At 38.6% G+C, this 20,617-nt stretch overlaps 1 protein-coding gene across 2 annotated transcripts in view; it reads left to right on the plus strand.

Annotated features, from left to right (window-relative positions):
- The window catches only part of LOC109407507 (zinc finger protein 423 homolog), a 177,732-nt gene that overhangs the window by 117,976 nt on the left and 39,139 nt on the right, over nt 1–20,617 (plus strand). Inside the window, exon 1 of one of the 2 annotated variants that reach the window (XM_062856802.1) lies at nt 14,699–15,828. The exons of the other annotated variant lie outside the window; for it this stretch is intronic. Coding sequence (XP_062712786.1) covers nt 15,723–15,828 — 106 coding nt within the window. The 5' untranslated portion in view covers nt 14,699–15,722. Of the gene's footprint in view, nt 1–14,698; nt 15,829–20,617 lie in introns of those variants that run through there. 2 annotated transcript variants of the gene reach the window in all.

Raw genomic sequence — 20,617 nt, forward strand, 5'->3', positions numbered from 1 at the left:
GTTAAAGTGAGCGATGATTTATTATAAACTGTTTTGGTATAATCAAAACTTATATGATCTTGCGTTTACTCTTGTTGATAAACGTCAAAACCCTAATAATATATCCTCCCCTTACGTGTTTTCGTAATTTTCGAAAGACCCAGTCGATAGCACAACACTCAAAAAAATTCGCCAATATTGGGAGAAAAGAGCAGTCTCTACAGTCTCTCATACTTCCCATAGTGTTTGCCTCTCTGTTTATATTTAGCATGATTATTCAAAGCGGCTTTCTGTGATCCTCACCAACCACATGTTGCTTCGAACATTCGCTCTCTCGTTTTTTTTTCTTCTGGTCGTTATATAGCGTAAGCTCCTCCCATTAGGGGCGTACTGAATTTTTCCATTTCTCATTCTCTTCTCGTGCTCGGGGGCACAAGCCGGACAATATGCACCTATCAATGTTCCTTTTGGTGAGCTCGATGCACATTTTTGTACCTCAAAAATTCAAGAAGTGGTAAGACCGCACTTATAAATGTTGGGAGAAGGGGTTGAAAAATGTTCGTTCCACGAAAGCAGGAGATTGACATTTTGCGGTTGAACCTGGTGTGGTTTGCATAATTAACACATATCACCCTCGCTACGTTGACAGCTTGGGGGAATTTTAAAACAGTTCTAGCACGTTTTATTGCGCGGTTGCCTTCCATTTGGCGTTAGGGTTAATTGATTTTACCATTGGAAAAGCTGATTCAATTCAATGATGGACTGTTTTGTTTATTATTATGTATAGGCATTTATCTGATTCTATTTCATTTGAAGAGGGCAGCTGAATTTGAAGGGCGATGTTCTCTACAGTTGTACCAGATTCGCATTCAATTTCTACCGGAAACATGATAAACAATTGAAAAAACGATGAAGAAGCTACTTGGAAAGATTTTGTTGATAATTTCTGGACTTCCTTCTTGCATGAAATAAGCATACATGTTGTGCGTGCCGTTGGAAAATCATTAAAAGTGGAACGCTAACCCTTTATGAAGTTTTTGAAAACCAAATTATCTAGCCAAAATTTTAGAGGAAATTGTAGGGAAACGAATTGTGCAAGCCTATCTCAAGTTTTTCAAAAATAATATGTTTCTTTCAAAATTAAGCCCGCTGCAGAATAAGTATTGGAATCCAGCGAAATATTGCTGAAAATTCAGCAATCCATTTTGCTTATTTTTGCTTTGCTGTTAGCCTTAGGTGTGTACAAACTTCAAATTGTTTTTAAGATAGGTTCCCGGACAACAACATTCACGAAAATATAGATTTCGACCCTGTTTGGCGTGCATATTTGGAATACCGTCTGCCCCCGTTGGTTTGAACGACACCTCATGCAAACCAACGGGGCTCAGTTTTTAATTTGAACTTCTAGTAACCCTGTGGGCATCGAAAAACGCATTGATGGTAACCCTTTTTGCTGTTTTGTTTTGATTCTGCGTTCCGTTTCACCCCGTTCCATGAGCAGAAGGACGTTTAAACCATTTTTAGTTTGAACGATATGCTGATTAGCGGGGGTCAAATAAAAAATGTTCAGATTAGATGCGGTCAAACCAACGAGGGTAGACAGTATGGAATAATATCAAAGCTGCTAAGAAGTGCATTTGCAAGTTCACCTATGGATTACCTGACAAACTTATCTAGGTATTCTGGTTGTTTTTGCAATGTCGTTGTTCCTACCTTGTCACTAACTAACATCAAACTAAATCAATCTTTGCTAATAATAATTTCTTCCTGTTTCTAAACTTTTGTGAAGACGCAGACATAGGTGTATGGTACTTGTTTATCATTTTATTTTTGCGTCAACTAACATTTCTTTTTTCATTTTTAGTTTTAGTTTTCATTGCGCGAAAATTCGAGCGAAGTAGTAGTTCAACATATGGCATACAAAGCCGCCTTCATTTGGCAATAAAACGAATACATTGGTCACCCGTTTAACAATTCCACTTTTCCCCAGAGATTGTCCCCTGATTTGCAGTGAACTCTAATTGTGTGTGAAATTGGAAAACATGCAAAGTACATTATACTGCCCTGCTGGTTTAATTGAAATTTGGATATGTGAAATGAATAAATTGTTGGGAACCGAAAAAGTTCTTCCCATGCAAATTTACAACCGCTACAGGCTGCATCTAGCCAGACATCCAGTTGACACAGGACACTCGAAATCGTACCATCAATTTGGCTTTCAGTTTTCGTCGTTGGCTTGCACCGTTGGTGTGTGCTTCGTTTCGGGCGAAATGACCATTGGAACCAGCACCACATTTCGTACTGCCATGTCAGATTCCATCAACGGCCCATTGAATAAATACCTGCTACGAAATCACTGGTAATGGATGTGGTGATGAAATTTGCATTTTATGCTGTCCTGTTGCAGTTGCAGTATCACACAAACCCGGAAACGTTGCTGACTGTTTTGTTTTTTTTTTTTACAAGGGATATGAATATTTCAACACATGGCGATTTTCTACGGTGATATCAGCACCCCAAAAAAAATTCGGAATATCGGAGCCACTTATCAACAGGTTGTTTTATTAGATTTATTAATGTTTTGTTTGTGCCATTGCGATTGAAGATAACAATATATAATCAACAATAGTACGTTAAACATAATACGGGTTAATTACTGTTCCTTTAAATTCCACTATTGTTTGCACTCTTTGTCAGATACGTATTTCGACTTAAACTGTAAGGTCGTCTTCAGTGTTTCGTCACGTAGCAGAATTGTTTTCCAGCTTTCATGCAGCATGTCCTGCCCATCGTATCCTACCGGCTTTGGTTCATCCTTCGCCGTCACTCAATAATATACTGCAAACCGCCAAAAACTGTCCTTAGTATACATAGATCACTCGAAAACTCACGAGTGCTTGCAGGTCCTTCCCGAGCAGGGTCTAAGTCTTCTTATGTACCTTGTGGACCACTAAACTGGTCTTATTGGCGTTTTGTACATCGTACATAATGTGACATTTGATACGGGGGTGAATCTTTTTCGCCCGAAGTTTCTTCTGGAGCCCGTTGTAGGACGACTTCTACTGATGATGGGGCCTTCTTATTTCACGACTCACATTGTTGTCAGCCATTAGAAGGAATCCAAGGTACAAAATTTCATCTATTACCTCGAAGGTATCCCCGTCCGTTTTGTCATTACTTCCAAGACGGATTCTCTCCTGTTTAGTTCCGCATTTACTTTTCTTAACGCATTCACCACCAGTCCGACCTTTGCTCCTTCTCGTTTTAGGTGGGCGTACAGTACACCGTTAGACATGTTCTGGCGATAGTGTCTATGTCGTCCACCAAAGCACACAAATGGATAGGATTTCTTACCCCGGCTGTTCAGACAGGCAGACAGACAACACCTACCAGTCTGCTGTTCAAGCCCGTATGAAGTTGATCATCAATACCTATTAACTTCTTTTCTCGATCAGCCTAGATAGCTGTGTAGTGTCGGTAGCGATTGTCTCAATTGACCAAGAATAACACTACGAACCGCCTGTTCCGATGGTAAGAGTCCACTAAACAGGTGAGCTCTAATTCACGGTGTGATGCGGCTATATGCTTACCGTGCCTAGGAATGAATGGTTAGGGGGGTCTAATAAAAACCTAACTGCTAACGGAGCCTGTGGAGTACCAAAGCGCCCTCCACAGTAAGGACTGTTCATTTTATAAAGAGGACAACTTTGCAAGGCTGTAAAAAGAAAACGCGTAGTTCAAATTTGAGCAGCTTTGGTTAGTTGTTCAGTACATTATATTAGCAGATAATAATCATAATTAAATTAGGTTAAAATTATTGAACTTCATAGAAATGCGGAAAAGTGTTAGGAGAGGTCTATTTTTCGATTCCCAAAAAATAAAAACAAAATTACTGTAAAACATCGGTGTATCGTTTTAAATTTCATAAAAGTGTTTGCCATACTGCAGCAGTATGAGTGATAGATATTCTGGCAAAATATAAACCTAATCGGAATATTAGTTGTTGAGATATTAAAGTTACAAGTTGGACTCGATTTTCAGAACAAAATTTATTTGTTAAACAAAAATGTATGAAAATATAAAATTTTGAATGTTTTCAATGGATCTAGTCGAAAGTACTAATAATGCAATTTCAAATGCAGAAAACCGTTTCTTGATAGCATTGTTGGCTCGGTTACTGTGCTTTATGGAAGTTACCGGAGGTAAAACAGCTTCATTCTTTGAAGGTTCTTCAAAATAACTATGTAACCTTTTGCAAATACAACTTAACAATGATGGCGAAAATAAAACTTAACATGTAGTTATGTTCAAATAAGGTATATAATCACATAGGGTCAAGCCTTGCTGAAAATAAACAATAATAAGCTTCTCTAGAATCGAAAACTTGCATTTATGGAGCAAAAAGTATGCAATTTTTCACTATGGCCATCATGAAGGATTAAATTTATGATGAAGAACGTACTTTAAAGCATATTTTTCTTCAGTATAATTTAGAATGCGATTCTCTTCTGTACTGGACAAATTTTTAACTGAATCCATAGTGTTATTGCATCACTGGACTTAAATAAGTATTTTTTATCATTTTCATTGATAACAAGGTAACTCACTATATCAAGTTGTGTAATGCTTGGTGCATTATTACTGACCAACTATTACGCTCTACCTTTAGGAGAATAGTATTAGATCCCAACACATTGAAAAGTTCATGAAAATTTTAAAGTTATGTATGTGGAAAGTGGTGTAGAATTTTGAGAAATTGGGTTTTATTGAGCTTTAACAAACACCGCTTCAGTTCCATAACTAAGGACAATTTGTGTAATGTTATATTTTTCCTACACTGTAGAATACCTATGGAAATTTATGCAAAAAACTGATAATGATTTTATTGAAAAATAAAATAGATATCACACAAATAAGGTGTCCTCTTTATAAAATGAACAGTCCTTATTTTGTCCTTACTGCGCTAATCGGAGCAATAGTGAAGCGGACCTTGTGTTTCTCCGAGAATAGCAGCTGCCCTTCTTTAAAAGACACGGACACGTTTAGTACTTCCAGTGAGCTATTCGCTCTTTGAAGAAAGCACGACGACAACGGTCTAGCATGCAATACCAAGTGGCACAGCCGAAAACATTTCCTGACAGCTACAGCGGGAATCGAACCCGCGCTCCTTGCACGATGCGCTTAATGCTTGGTGACACTTGACTTGACTCCAAACTTGACGATAAATAAGGGTAAGATTAAGAAGATGTTATTAATTAATTTAAATTGTCACCTATATGGTTTCGTTTTCCAATCGTTACCGATTTAATTTTATTGCTGCTGTTCTATGTTGTGCTGTGATTATAAAGAGTTTATTCTTGGGTAGTTTGGGTAATGGTTACGGTTAGCTAGGATCAGATCAATCTTCAGCGTAAAAGAACAACAACGATCAATCTTTGCAGACTTATGCAAAATAGTACAGCCCAAGTGGCCTTAGTCCAAGCAGTGTAACCCACTAGCTCGGGGGAAGGGGATCTTAGGGTCGTATATTGACTTTTCAACCACATACATACACTAGAATCACAGTTTCTGTTCATAATAGGAGTTGATAGAACCGGAAGTAACTATCCAAAGATGTTGAAGGGGTGGAGAAAAATAGTGAAATCAAAACACTGTAATCTATAAAGCAGACGATGTGATCACTCAAAGGCGAGGTGTGGTGATTCCTTTCTGAATCCGGGGACGGGCATGCAAAAAGGGTGAAAATGATTATATTCAGGGCAATTTTTCCTCCTAAATCAACTATCTCTGTGGTTATTCTATATACAATAATGTTTATTCATGCGACGTCACACAAGGGTACTTAACTGGGATTTTCTGTTGAGCCGATCCAGATCTTGAGCGGAGTCGATGATCTTTCAAGCACGACCGAGCGGATCGCAGCAGGGCATTGGCGGCCTTGACGTTGACCGCCACGACAGAGATTTCGGTGGTGAGGACAGTACCCGTAGGTACTGAAGCTTCCTCCTGGCCACGGGGTGTGGTAACGTGTATGACATCCCTCCGCAGGGCGGTGGGGGGGGGGATGCTTGGTGTTTGGTGGTGGCCCCGGCTTGGCGACCGTGTTTTACTGGTATCTGCTCGGTGTGACCTTACCGACGATCGGAGAGTTATCGGAATATCCAAGGTTGTGGCTTCCGGAGGGCTGGTGGTTTCTGGTGGACCCGTGGCTTCCAAATAGTGTCCGGGAAGCGAGCATAATGATCGTCGTGCAGCAATGGCGGAAACAACTCTCCACATGGCCACAAGTAATGGAGACGACGGCCATTGAGAATGTAGACTTTGGAGCCTATGCTACACTTTAGCTTCCACGAGGCACGCCACCGGGGATTCACTGGCAAGAAACTCGAAAAGGAGTACAAAAGAAAAAGGTCCCATGCGTGGACCTTTTCGCATTGGATTAGTACCCGGTGATCGTCACAAACCTAACCTCACTATACACTTTTCCGCTTCTTAACTTTTACCTTTTTCTTCGTGTTTAACTGTCGTATTCGTGGATCTTCCTTTGTTTCGTTAAATCGGTTGTTTTGTTACTTTACAAATAGCTACAATTTTAACATATATAAGATTTTTGGAACTACTAACACATAAGCAATAGCACTAACCACACTAACAATTGTAATCATAACATTTTCGTTCCACTAATACTTTTACTAACATTTTTCTAGCATAATAGTTCTTTATGACATACAAGAACTAGGACCTATTTAAAAGAATAAAACGACACTGAATTATAACAATTTTCACACACAAAAGAGGCAACACAAACTAACCTCAAACTACTTTAGTGACCGCGCGCACCGTTTGAGGATCACTATTATAAAGAGGCTGTTCCATCGAACGGCTCTGCTTTTATAAGGAATGCCTTTATTAACATTATTTTTTTAGATAGACATTTCTGCTTTGATTTTCACATCCTATTCTTCATTTCTCCCTAGCTCCATCTGTGGACCAGTATCGCGTAACAGGGCTGGGATTTATATGCCTACTCAAACTACTCTAAACGTACTTCTGTCAAAACTAGGTACAAGTGGAAGTGGAACAAGCTCACACACTCGCAGTCAAGAACGAATGAGTGCCGTTATTCCATCATTGAATTCATTTTTTATGGTTCAGGGTCGTATTCAGGAGGGGGTAGGAATTATTTAGGACTTGGGGTGGAGCCATCAAGTAAAACTGGAACCGAACAGTTACAGCAGGGATGGCATGCTCCTCAGTGTGAGTGCAAGTGTGCGGTTTTAATATGAAAATGAGTTGTACTGTGCACATTTTCAGTACGGTTTAGGCAACCTTGTGAACCCGGTGTTTGCTACTTTCATTAAAAATAAAATGGCCAACTCGCGTGTCATGCCTCGAGTCTGTGTGCTTGTCAACAACGCAATCGTTGCATTAACCACCAGAGATGTATGTGAGGTTGTCATAATTGATGTATCCGTTGCAAGCCTTAAAGGGAAATACGTCTTTTGTTCGGTTTGTGATGAAGCATCCTCTACGGATGCTTTTAAACAAGTGATCGCATAGTGCTAATACTCACTACTCAGCATATCATCTGGGGCAGCTCAGACATTAACTTGAGAGGCTCCAGTTTGATTAAGGATTTAATTTGTACAGATCTAGGAATACTTAACTTTTTTTTTGTCCGCCACACCCCCTTTTGGCCCTTCATACAGCGGTATGTTGAATTCAGAGTGGAAGTGAAATTTAATCTTTACTGTTAAGTGGAACTGCATGCAGAGCAAGACTCAAGCTAGGATGGTGGCTACTTACATACATACACATCTAGGAATACTTAACTTTTTTTTCCTGTTCGGGTTTGTCACTGCGACCAGTTTTTAGATCTATTGTGACATTACCCGTATCCTTAGTGTAGTGCATGTCGCATTACTCAATTGCCATTGAGGGGCAATAAAGTATCGATTTTGATACAGTTTTTGTTTTGTTTTCTTAGAAAACAAAACAAGAGTACTGATATTGGCCTTGCATCGGAAACCTAGCATCACCCTTGTTTTACTGCTAAATTCTCCCCAGTAGGAAGTTTAGGACCCGGGTTTTAACATTAGCAGCAATGTCATTCCAATAATGGGACATGTGTTCAGTAATAAGGATTGTAGTATGTTCCTTGCGTACTAGCACTTTCCAGTCTTCGAAGAGTTAGTACATACATCCCTAACCCAATTTGATTTCCTTTGCATTGAGTTTAGCCTCAGATGGTAAGGTTTTTAACTATATGCAAAGTAAAGTTGGTAAACTCAGTTTTATTCAAAAACTTGAAGTCTCCAAAACACCAGTAGTCAGGACTAAATACTATAATTCCTTGAATTACCAGAACACATATTCCAAAACTGAAAAATAGGACGACACTAGATTTCGGTTTGGTAGATCTATCACTGCAACGCAACCCAAAAAGGCGATCTACCCACGCTACGGGCTCCGTTAAAGATCGAGCATCTTTTAAACCCCCTCAACCATTCATCCCTCAGCACGGGTCGCCTGACACCTCGGATTGGGGTTACCTGTTTCTGTTTGGAGGACTTTTACCCCCGGAACAGGTGGTCCGTAGTGCTATTCTAAGCCGGCAGCTACACGGGCAAAACTTAACTTACGCAACCGCCCAACCTTCATGGTATCTGCAAGAGAGGAAGTGTTAGAAATAACGCTTTGCTCTTGTAGAAGTATTTTTACGAGCAACTAATTGGCATGTGCCAGATGAAGAATCTTTATCAGACAATCGCTACATCTTTTTGAACATTTAAATGTTACTTCGCAAGCTTTGCGTTTCAGGAATCCCCGGTCAACCAACTGAGATTTCTTTACCGATTTGGTTTGCAGCCAAATTTCGTGGATACTTTTGAAGAAGCTTACCCCCTACGGTCTGTGAAGACCACAAGAGGAACCCCGTGGGGGAACTCTGATCTGGCGAAGCTCAGGAGATAATGTAGAAAGAGTTGGAACAGACGACGTTTGGCTGGCTCGGAGGCTTTCAGGTTGGCTCGCAAGATCTACCAGGAAGCTCTACGGTCTGCTGAACGATCAGGCTGGAAAAAAAAACTTTGTACAAATGATTCCAGATTGAGTGAAGTCCTTGGTGAAGTCAGTCTAAGGATTTTCAAGTGAACGAACTTCGTTTGCCAAATGGCGATTTTACTTCCTTTGATGAGGATGTTCTGGGATGCACACTTTCCCGGATGTGTGGATATTACATCTTCGGATGAACCTGATGTCTTTTCTTGTAGTTAAGATTCTTTGGCTTCGACCCGGAGAATTGTAACTATATAATCAATTGAGTGGGCCCTTTGCTCCTTTCAAATCTTATGGTACAGATGGGACTTATCCTATTTTGCTTGGAAATAATACTTGTTTGCAGTTTTGTTACAGAGTATAATCCCAAATCCTGGCGGGATATTACTGTGAAGTTTATTCCGAAAGTGGGTCGTGATTCGTATGAAGAAGCAAAGAGTTTCAGAGCAATCAGTTTGACCTCTTTTCTTCGCATTGTGGATCATCACATCCGTGATGTTCATCTGGCCAACGTGCCTCTTCATGTGAACCAACATGCCTACCAAGCTGGTAAGTCCACTGGCATTCGCTTAAAACCAATCTTGTTTGGGTGTTTTTCTTAGATATCGAGGGTGCCTTTGACAACGTGTCTTTCGATGCCATATTGGAAGCCGCACGGAGTCATTGTATAACTCCAATGATTGCCAATGGGATTTACCAAATGCTCAAAAACCGACATCTCTTCTAGACATTGCGTCAACCAGAAATTAGGAAATTGAGTGTTTGTGGTGCCTCCAAGGGAAAGTCTTGTCATCGCTTTTGTGGAATCTCGTAGCGTAGCAGATACGCTATTGAGGCAACTCAATAATAGCGGTTTTCCTACTTATGGTTTTACCGACGACTACCTAACATTGTTAGTGATAGTGAGTATGTACATCAGCACCCTTTTCGACCTGATGCAAAGCGCCCTTCAGGATGTTGAGGGTTGGTGTCACCAATATGTCTTTTCGGTTAATCCGAGTAAAACATCTATTATTCTTGTCAAGGAAAGTACGAAACCGTAAAGGCGTTTGACCTTTGCGATTCTAAAATCGATGTGACTGAACAGGCAAAGTACGTTGGAGTTTTTATTTATTCAAAGTGGGGTATCCAATCCATTGAGTTCAGAATCAAGAAAGCTTGTATGGCCTTCGGACAATGCCGGCGTACCTTTTGAACAACTTAGGGTCTAAAACCCAAGTAGGGTAACATTGGGTATCATCGGCAGGTTTGTTCTCTTCGTCATGGGGGGTTTGTGTCAGCCAAATTGCCTGAAACTTGGCCATATAATTCACATTGATTGGGAAGAATTTGAGCCCAACTCTAAGTTCAATAGGTTTCAAAAAACCCCCAAGACGAAGAGAACAAATAGGTAATTTCCCCTATATCAAATGGATTTACACAACTGTAATCCGACCAACATTGGCCTATGGATGTCTTGTGTGGTGGCAAAAGGGCGAAGTGAGAACAATTCAATCAAAATTAGGCCATCCCCAAAGGATGTGCTCAGTGGCGATGACTGGAGCATTCTCTTCAACTCCCAAGGCAACGCTCGAAGTCCTCTTTGAAGTTGCACCACCACACATTCATCTTGTACAACACGGTGTCAAAATTTCGATTATTATCAAACATTCATGTACCTCGGATTTTTCTTCGAAAATGATTAGTATTTGGGCTATATATTCATAATCGGAAAACTAGAAAATATTTCATCGGCGAAAATTTTTCCATACATTTTGTATGGGACGTTTTTTGGGCTAAAATAGTAATTATTGATTTTTAGTATGGAAAATAGCTAAAAACTCATCTAACTCAAATTTTCCCCGATAGAATATTTTCAAATTTTGCATTTATAAATATTAGCCGAAACTCTAACATTCTAGAAAGAAAAATCCGAGGTACATGAATGTTCGATAATAATCAAAATTTTGACACCGTGTACAAGAAGGAAAGGAAAAGAGTGGACATTTGGTTTATGGCAAAGAAGTATTTCAGAAGGTATCGTATGTTACACTGATGGCTCCCTTCTTGAAGGCCAAGCAGGTGCTAGTGTCTATTCTCGTGAGCTAAGGCTGCATCAGTCTTACTCACTTGGTAGACACTCACTGTTTTTCAGGCCGAAATCTTTGCTCTTATGTTCGGAGTGCAATCAGCACTTCAGCAACACGTAATGGGCAAAATAATACCGCTTGTCGAACTCAAATCGAGGAGCTGGAGTGGGTACCTGGTTATTCTGGCATCGCTGGAAATTAGTTGGCTGATGAGTTAGCTCGCACTGGATTTCATTGGCCCTGGCTTCATTGGTTAACTGGCATCACATGACTTCACTGGCCCTGGGTCAGCTACATATTCCGGTATCAAAGTGTTGGGTAAAGCTTCAGGTTCACACCTGGGCTGCAACTCAGCACAAACAATTTGGATCATGTCGTCAACCAAAATTGTATTGCACTGTACTGACCCATCTCTAGGGGTGGCCAAGTATGTACCGACTCAGATGTCACATACCGAATATTCAGCAAGATGATTCATTTGTATGTGATAGCTGTGAGTACGATCTTGGAACTTCATATCATTTGATATGTAACTGTTCAGTTTGTGCGCAACTGCGTTTCCGAGTACTCGGTAAACACTTATTAAGTAAAACTGACTTCAGTAACCTGAATCTGCAGGACGTTCTGTTGTTCCTGACCTGCTGTGGAAAAGAGCTATAGGCTCTCTTTACGCTTTATGCGTTATTACAGTATCCTTTTCAGGGCGCTATTTGAACTCATTATGGTTCGCATTATTAGTGCCCTAGGGTACTAGGGTAGGTTTTCCTATTTCCTTACCTGTTCCTATTCCCATCCTAATCCTGATACCAGTCATTTTGGAGATGATTGTTTTATTTTATTTCGGAAGGTATATGCAATTAACCATTGAGCCTTAAATTTATATGCATACTTTGGTCTCGTAATCAAAGCTAATTGATAAAATTTGTAGCTTTTTGCTTTTTTGGAAGGATACCTAACGTAAATAATGGGTTTCTATGTTATTCAATCGGTTGCTAGCTATAAGTATAAGTAGATGATAAATCATGTGTCGGCTTTTCGTCATATAAATTAATCTTTAAGCAAAGATTTTTATTATATTTGCTTTAAGTAACTATAATATTAATAGGTCAACTAAGCTTAGTAACCTTTTATTAATAAACTCAACTTCTTAAACGCCTATTACTATGTACTAGTATATCTTTATCTCATGGTACTTATCAGCCGGATTTTGTGATAATTTTGAACATTTTGTAGCTGAATAGAAATGATGTTGTAAAGTCTGTATCCCCACACCAAAATACCTTTTTCCTATCCCATGACATTTGTGTGGTCAAAGACTATTCAGCCATTACTCCTGCTTATCATCGGCTTTGGTCTGACTTGCGCTCTAATTTCCCCATCCATCAAATGCTGCAAAATGAAAATGAAATGAGTTGCGTGGCCAAGCGGTCTGCGGTGTCTGTCGTTTAGGTGTCTCGTAAGTCTCGGAGTGTGGGTTCGATTCCCGCTCCAGTCCGGAAAAACTTTTCGTCAAACGGAAAAGTCTCCACTGGGCCACTGGGTGTTATAAGGGGTTGTCCGTTGTTGAATGTTATTGTCTTGTGTTATGTGTCTTTAAAATGAAATAATGAAAATAAAATAAAGGGTTTGATTGATTTCTTTCTGTCCACAACATCGAATGGAAGCATAATAAGTGTTATCTGACACTAATATGAGAGTAAATTATTCACCAAGCCCATTAACCTTCACATTCCCGACCCCCGGCAACTCATTTTGAAAATGCTGGCATTTCGTCAATTTTCATCCATTTTTTTTTTTGAAGTCGCCCATAATCGATCATAAATTGGTGCAAGTTTATTACACTCAAGTGGTCATGAAATATCCGGAACCATTCCGGAGATATTCTGGATTGTACTGGGGTCAGGGGGAGGGGGAGTTGTATGTTTTGCCACATGACCAAAAGTGATTATTTCGTGTGTTATTGTGTTTAAGAAGCCCTCGCGGAACCTCTTTAAGGTGTTCCGGAGCGGCCATATCAGTTACTTCATACTTCAGTCAATTTTTTCAGCCCTTATTCTCTTAAAATCATGAAGTTTGATAAGTCACACGGCATGTTTTAGTTGCAAACCAGAAATGTCCCCGATGTCACCCCCGTGGAACCTATGCTAGATGTTCCGGGGTTGCCATTTTAGTTGATACAGATTTCAGGGTATCGTTTCTGACTCAGTCATTCGAAATCATGAAGTTTGATATGTCGCACGACATATTTTGGATGAAAACCAGAAGTGACTCCAATGAGGCCCCCGCGGGACCTGTCACGGTGATCCGGATGGGTCAACTTATTCAAATCTGCTTATCGCAGTTGTGTTTTATTGTTCGCAATGAAAATTCCGCTGAAAATCGATGGTTTAAACACAATAACACACGAAATAATCATTTTTAGCCATTTCGGCACCCTCCCTGACCTCAGTACATTCCGGAATATCTCCGGAAGGGATCCGGATATTGCATGGTCATCACTTGCACCCAGTGTTGGTAAAAATTCAAATTCTCAAATCTCATGCTTGAGTTGTTTCACGCGCGATTCTTGACTCGCCAAACTCACTGCCGAAAAAATCATGCATGAGTTGACTCGCGATTTCACTCATTGCGTTATTTCTTGGTGTTCTTATTATTTACATCGAAGTTTTTAGGACTGTATGATAGAACAAAAGCAAATCTATCGTACAACAACATTGGATGTCATTCAAATTGATTTGGATTCGTTTTACAAGCGAACGAGATTTCGGCGCTTGACTCGTGAGAGTGAGATTTTGCATGAAAATCTCGCGCATGAGAAAATGATTCAGAATCGCGCGCGAGTTTACTCACGCAGGAGCGGTTCATGAGTGAGCTTTGAGTATGATTTTACCAACACTGCTTGCACCAATTTATGATCGATTGAAGGCGACTTCAAAAAAGTTGGATGAAAATTGACGAAATACCAGCAGTTTGAAAATGAGATGTTGGGGGTCGGGTACGTGAAGGTTAAAAAAAAATGGTGATACCTAATTGAAACAAAAATTGTCCAATGGGGCGTGAGAAATGTTTTCCTAAAAAAAAAAACACGTAAGAAAAATACCAATGATTTCTTTGAATGTTTTGGTCAACCATATCATAGCAAAGGTTGACAAAGTATAGGTAATACAGAACTAAATAGAATGCTACTTTGAAGTCTACTTTAGAAATCCCATGAAAAATTTCCAGCGATATTTTATAGCGAAAGAATTGAGACACTTCTTGTATAAAATGCAGAAATATTGTTAGATTTTTTGATACTTTTTCATACAAATATTTGCTTTCGTGGCTGAGAATTTTCACTTTGAAATTGCGAGCCATGGCTGCAGATGATTCTGCAGTAATTCAACTTGTTAAGTCTCAGAAATTTTTCTTGTAATATGTTACAACCTGCTTATTCAAAAAAAAAAAAAACACAAGTCATCCTTATCTAACTAGCTGGAATTCATGAAATTAAAGGAAAAAAACACTATGTTTTATAAATGTCGAGAAGATTGTATGTCTTGTGAGTTAATATAAGGTTCCAGTCTTTGAGTGTTGACTTTAGGAAAAATATTTAACAATTTCCCAGTAACGATAGGACTTTTGTGAAATCTAAATCTCTGGAACTAAGTCTTATTAATACATATTTTATGTCACCGTACGCATTTAAGTCTAACATTTTATCTCATATGCTATTGATATCGCCCCCTATGTCTAATGTCACCCTTCACGGCGCTGTGCCTTCTACAGCTCAATTCAATTTTCGACGATCTTTCCGACGACGATGCCAGGGTGTAGACTGCTCCAAAGCATGGGAAATCACGAAGAAAATAAACGCTCGAAATCTTCCTGGGGAACTCGACTAACCCACGGTGAGAGAGTGCATTGAATGAGAGTGTGAGGCATTCCTTCATTACAGCGTGGAGAACCAAAACCATGTTAACGATGTTTCGCTATTTGGCTCTCCTCGAGCTTTGCTCTCCAAAGGAAACGCAACGAGGCATTGACATCGGAGTAACTATAGCAGAAACAATCCAACGGGCGCTGGCTGGAATACCTAAATGGATTTACCAATTCCACAGCATAGCACCGCACAACCCGGCACTGATGGTTTGTGAGCCACCAACATAAGAGCATAGTCCCTCTGCTTCTGGGCTAAGAGATAATCGGAGAGTGAGAGAAGAACTAAAAAATCCTGAATCATAGGTTCAGTGTGGGTTGTGGACGAATGTGAATATAGTTTCTGTTCCTTACTGTTCGGTGCTATGTGATACGTTTATTTTCTTCAGTATATAGTTGGGCGCTGGCGTCCCAACAGAGCTCAGTCACCAGTCATTCGTTGGGTGCGTTGGATATAGATGAGCCCACTTGGGGTTTTTTGGTGCACCGTGTTATACCCTATGAAGAGCATAAGTGATAGGTCCTTTGAATGTTGAATCAATGTGAATAAGTGATCATATCTATCATTACGAATGTAATGCGAAACTATGAGGTCATCAGTGTTCTGTATCGTTGGAAACTGGATAAAAATGTGGCAATTATCCTATTGCAAAAATTGAAGATAATAGTGATTTTGTGTGAATACATGTGGGTCATATTATGGCCATGAGAATGTTATATCGGGGACCAAGTACGCGACTGGAAACGTTGATTGAAAGGATTCAGCAAAGCAGCAAGGACTATTACCCGCTGATGATGAGCCAAGGTGAAGACTGATATGTAAAACTCAATTATGTTTCTGCATGTGTGTAGGAGGCAAGCAAACCGAACAAAAAAATCAACCCAGAGAGCCTGCTTCTGAGCATGTGCACAATCAGTGTTGGACTGAAGTAGGATACCGGAACGTTGTGCAAGGATCAAAAATCGAGTGATTTCAACGCGTATTAAGAGATGAAAATGTTTATAAAATGAGATTTTTTTCAGTGGGTTACAAGAGAAAGTGTTAATATGAATTCAAAAACATTTAAACCAAGTTTAAATTGTGGCCATTCTACATTTGTTTTAACAGAAATTCAATAAAAACCATCGAGGCGAAATACTATTGAAGCTTTTTAAAAGTTCTTTTACATTGAGTTTTGGAACCTTCAAAATTTGAGAGTAGTTTTAAATAAGTTTATATTATACTAGCTGTCCCCGGCAAACTTTGTCTTGTCTACTGCGTTTTTTGACGTTTCAGGTCCCTTGCCAAGTCCAAATCCCCGGTCAAAAGGTATGGAAGATCGATTTTCAAAAACTCTCCATTTTCCCACGTTTTTTGCCTCATAAACCTTCCTTGGGTGAAAACTAACAGAACAAAACTAAGACGACCAAAATCGGACCTTCCGTTCGAAAGTTATGCGCGGTCCCACGTATGCCAATGCATTGTTATATATACAGGGGATACTCAAAATAACTGGGACAGGTAAAATTTTCACTTTCCAAAAAATGTTCAACTCGCTGTAACTTTTTGAAAAAGGCATCAAATATTCTCAAATTTTTACTGTAAGTTCATCAACTAGTTGTGTATCAGTGTTTCAAATTTGGAAAAGATCGGGCTATTCTTCACGAAGATATAAAGATTCTTGAAAAGGGTATAATTATTCGATAGCCAACTTTGAGCTTTTATATCTCCGGATTCAATGAACTGATTGCAATGAAATTTTGACCATTCATGACTTATATGACTCTTAAAAACGTTTAACTTAACTTTAAATTTTTAACAAGAGAAAAAGTAATAACAATTTCATTCATTTCATGATTTTTTAGTAAATTCATCAATTTCTAATATGCATCCCATTACTTTCTCAATTTATTAGCGGCTATGTTGTAACTTTCCTTCAAAACACATTTATATACTAGTTTATATATAAGTCATTTAGAGGGAAATTAATTGAACTATAATTTGCATCTTGAATTTTGAAACGATGTTGAAGTTTTGGATAATTTGGCGTTTTATTAGAAAAATAATCTAATCGTTATAATTTTCTTCCATGTTAAGAATTTTAAGTTAAGCCAAAGGTTTTTCATAGCTCATTATACAAGACATGAATGGTCAAAATTTCATTGCATTCGGTTTATTGAATCCGGAGATATAACAGCTCAAAGTTGGCTATCGGATAATTTTACCTTTTTCTAGAATCTTTATAACTCCGTGGACAATTGTCCGATCTTCTCCAAAATTGGACTACTGATACACAACTAGTTGATGAACTTACAGTAAAAAATTGAGAATATTTGATGCACTTTTCGAAAAGTTACTGCGAGTTGAATATTTTTTGAAAAGTGAAAATTTTACCTGTCCCAGTTATTTTGAGTAACCCCTGTATATAGATTAATATGCCACAATTATGATAAATTTGAATGAGATTCATATGGAAACAAGGTTGCAACCATTCATTTGCGAAGATTTACATTCATTTGCTATTATCTCAGTTCAGAAGCATGCTATCGAAAAACAATGTATGGATGAATTTAACCTTGTAGTTTTATCTGAAAGTTTGCCGTATAACATTGGGGTCGCACACGCATTCCAAAGTCGTGAGCAAGCTGTGAAGGCAACTTTCCACAGCCTGAATGAAATTTACATTCACCGCGTGGAGAGTTGCCTTCACAGCTCGCTCACGACTTTGGTATACGTTTGCGACCCCAATGTTATTCGGCAAACTTTCATATGAAACTACAAGGTTAAATTCATCCATACATTATTTTTCGATGACATGCTTCTGAACTGAGATAATAGCAAATGAATGTAAATCTTTGCAAATGAATGGTCGCAACCTTGTATGGAAATGTAATCCTTGTGTGAATATTTGTTTCAAAGACTTTTTTTAGATGTGTGGTAGTTTGAATCATGAAAAAAATTACTTTAAATTCTATACTTGTTGAGCACAATATCGAATACTTCAAGTTAAATATTGTCCGGCAGGATGTGGTAAAGATTTTTGTGCAAAAAAAATGAATGTTTGAAACTGTTTCAGAAAATTTAAATTAACTTGGTTTTTTGGACTATACAAATCCCTTTTAGGATTTTCATCTTTCCATTGGAATTTTCATTTCATGTTAACTCAAAGGATGTTTTGAAGAACTGCTGAGTTTTCTGATCCTTCTTACTGCATATTTGGATTTGCATAAACATTGTACTTTCTAACCTTATCTGTTGCCCATGGAAATTTATAACGTCTAATTACTTAACCGTATGAGGGCATTTATGGACATATTTTATAAACATTCAGCTTATGTTCACTGCTTATTCAATCTTTTACGTCATAAAGGTTGCTATTGTCCAAACTCCAAACGAATACAGTAGCCCGAGACCGGTTTATATGGTGAAATTACAATTTTCTCTTATTTTCTTCTCTGAGTTCCATTTATTATCTGTAGGTATTTACGATATTTAGATCATTTCGGGACCCATGACTTTACTGCCCTTGCGAAGATAGAATTCACATTTTAGTGAGTTTGTTGGGAGTCTGATTCGACCCCAAATCTTTAGCGTAAAAGTTTTGGTCTCACATCTACCGTGCCGAATTCCAGCTCTATTGGAAAATCTTTATTTTAGCGTCACCCGAGCAGAAGAAAATATCAAAAGCATAATAAAATATGTTATTTTGGCATAATAACTGTATAATGGAATCAGTAATTTTTATGTTATTAACATATCTTATTATGTTATAAACTTGTCTGTCATAAGCGGCAAAATAACAAAAATTATAACAAAAAAATGTTCCTGGAAGACCAGTTTAACAACATGTTTTGTTAGATTCAATAACAACTTAATAACAATAAATCTTGCAGTGAATTTGAAAACTTGTTATTGTTGTGTTATAGTTCATCACATATTTGTACATTTTCAATAGTAGAATAATAACAAAAGTTGGTCTACAACAAAGTATATTATTTAACTGTTATTTGGTGGATGAAACTTAATAACTTGATCATAACAAAATAAGATTGCCCAACAAAACATGTTATAAAAAAGTAATACTTTGATAAGTTAATAATAACAAATTATGATATAAATACAGGCTATGTGATTCTGTTGTTATGAATTAGATATTCTCCTCTGCTCGGGCAGCCGTTTAAAAAGATTTGTTCAACTGTAGGGGAAAAATCACGTATCGTATTTGTTGCTATTCCTTTACCTGTTGAACAACGTTGCATTTTTTTCTTCAAAGGTTCTGGACCAACCCCTTCCATTCGCCCTGAACATTAAGAGCCCTTAAAAACACCCGTAGAATGCCGGGTACCCTGATACCCACGAAATTGAAATGATCATCTCTCCGTAAAATTCATAAAGGTTTTTTTAAGGTTGAAGGATTCGTCATTGATATCACCGTCATCATTGAAATTTCAAAAGCAGTTTTCTCTTTCAAAGCATAACAATTTATAATGAAAATGTATCTGGATATACAGTGAATACATTTTCATAACGATCATTTGTGTTTTGAACGAGAAAACTGCTTTCGAAATTTCAATGATGACGGTAATATCAATGACGAATCCTTCAACCTTAAATTTTTGGTTTATTCAACTCAGAAACTCAATATCTACCGGGATAATATTCGGCTGGACTGGTCCGATCACCGTGGATGCCGGAGAATCCGGATCTTCGAGTCCATGTTTTATACAATACAATGTACGGGATTTTTGATTAATTATTCTAACATCGCTTCAGCATATAGTATCTGACCAGCCTGAGATTATAAAACTGGTTGACTTTGAAGCTTTGGTTTCGGAACAGGCAATGGCCACTTTAGGGTATCCTAGCCTCAACAATGTGGACTTCAACATGGTATAAGGACATGTAAATCCGAATTTTTCGAAAACCACGGTGATCAGGTCGGTCTAACCAAATAAGATAGATAAGGAGTATTTCAATTGAATGATCCAAGAAACTTTGAAATCAGTGGAAAATTGACGCAGATATGTTCATTTCAGTTTTGTGGGTACCCGGGTACCCTGCCGGCATTCAAAGTAATAAAAAATGAAAAGCCCCTCCTCACTTCAAAATTCGGTCAATCCCATTAATAGATATAACGAGTTCTTAGATCTAGCAATGTTTCAACTTGTTACTATCAATAACCATTTAAATATCGAGATTTGAAATTTAAAAAGGTACCCGTGTCGTGCACCCTGCCGGCCACTCAAAGTTTAACTGTAAAAAGCCAACGTGTGCACGGCCTACCACGAAACTGACGGCCTCATCCTGGTTCTCAGCTGAATATAATTTTAGCTTGTCGTTCCTCCGGCATTCGAGTTACGAGGCCAGCCAACCACAGCCTGCCTTGTTCAAATCGCTTCATTATATCCATCTTTTTATACACTTGGCGCGATTAGTAGTTCATGCGACGCTGCCAGATGCCGCCTTCCAGTTTGCCGCCATTCGAGACTCCAAAGGCTCTCCGATCAATTTCTCTCAACGTGCACTTTTCATGACCGTATTAAGCAACCGGCAAAATTAAAGTCTTGTACAACGCGTTTTGCCTTCGTTTGCAGCCTACAGGACTTTACCTAGT

The sequence above is a fragment of the Aedes albopictus genome, chromosome 3 (assembly GCF_035046485.1).
Source record: "Aedes albopictus strain Foshan chromosome 3, AalbF5, whole genome shotgun sequence".
Classification (NCBI taxonomy): Eukaryota; Metazoa; Arthropoda; class Insecta; order Diptera; family Culicidae; genus Aedes; species Aedes albopictus.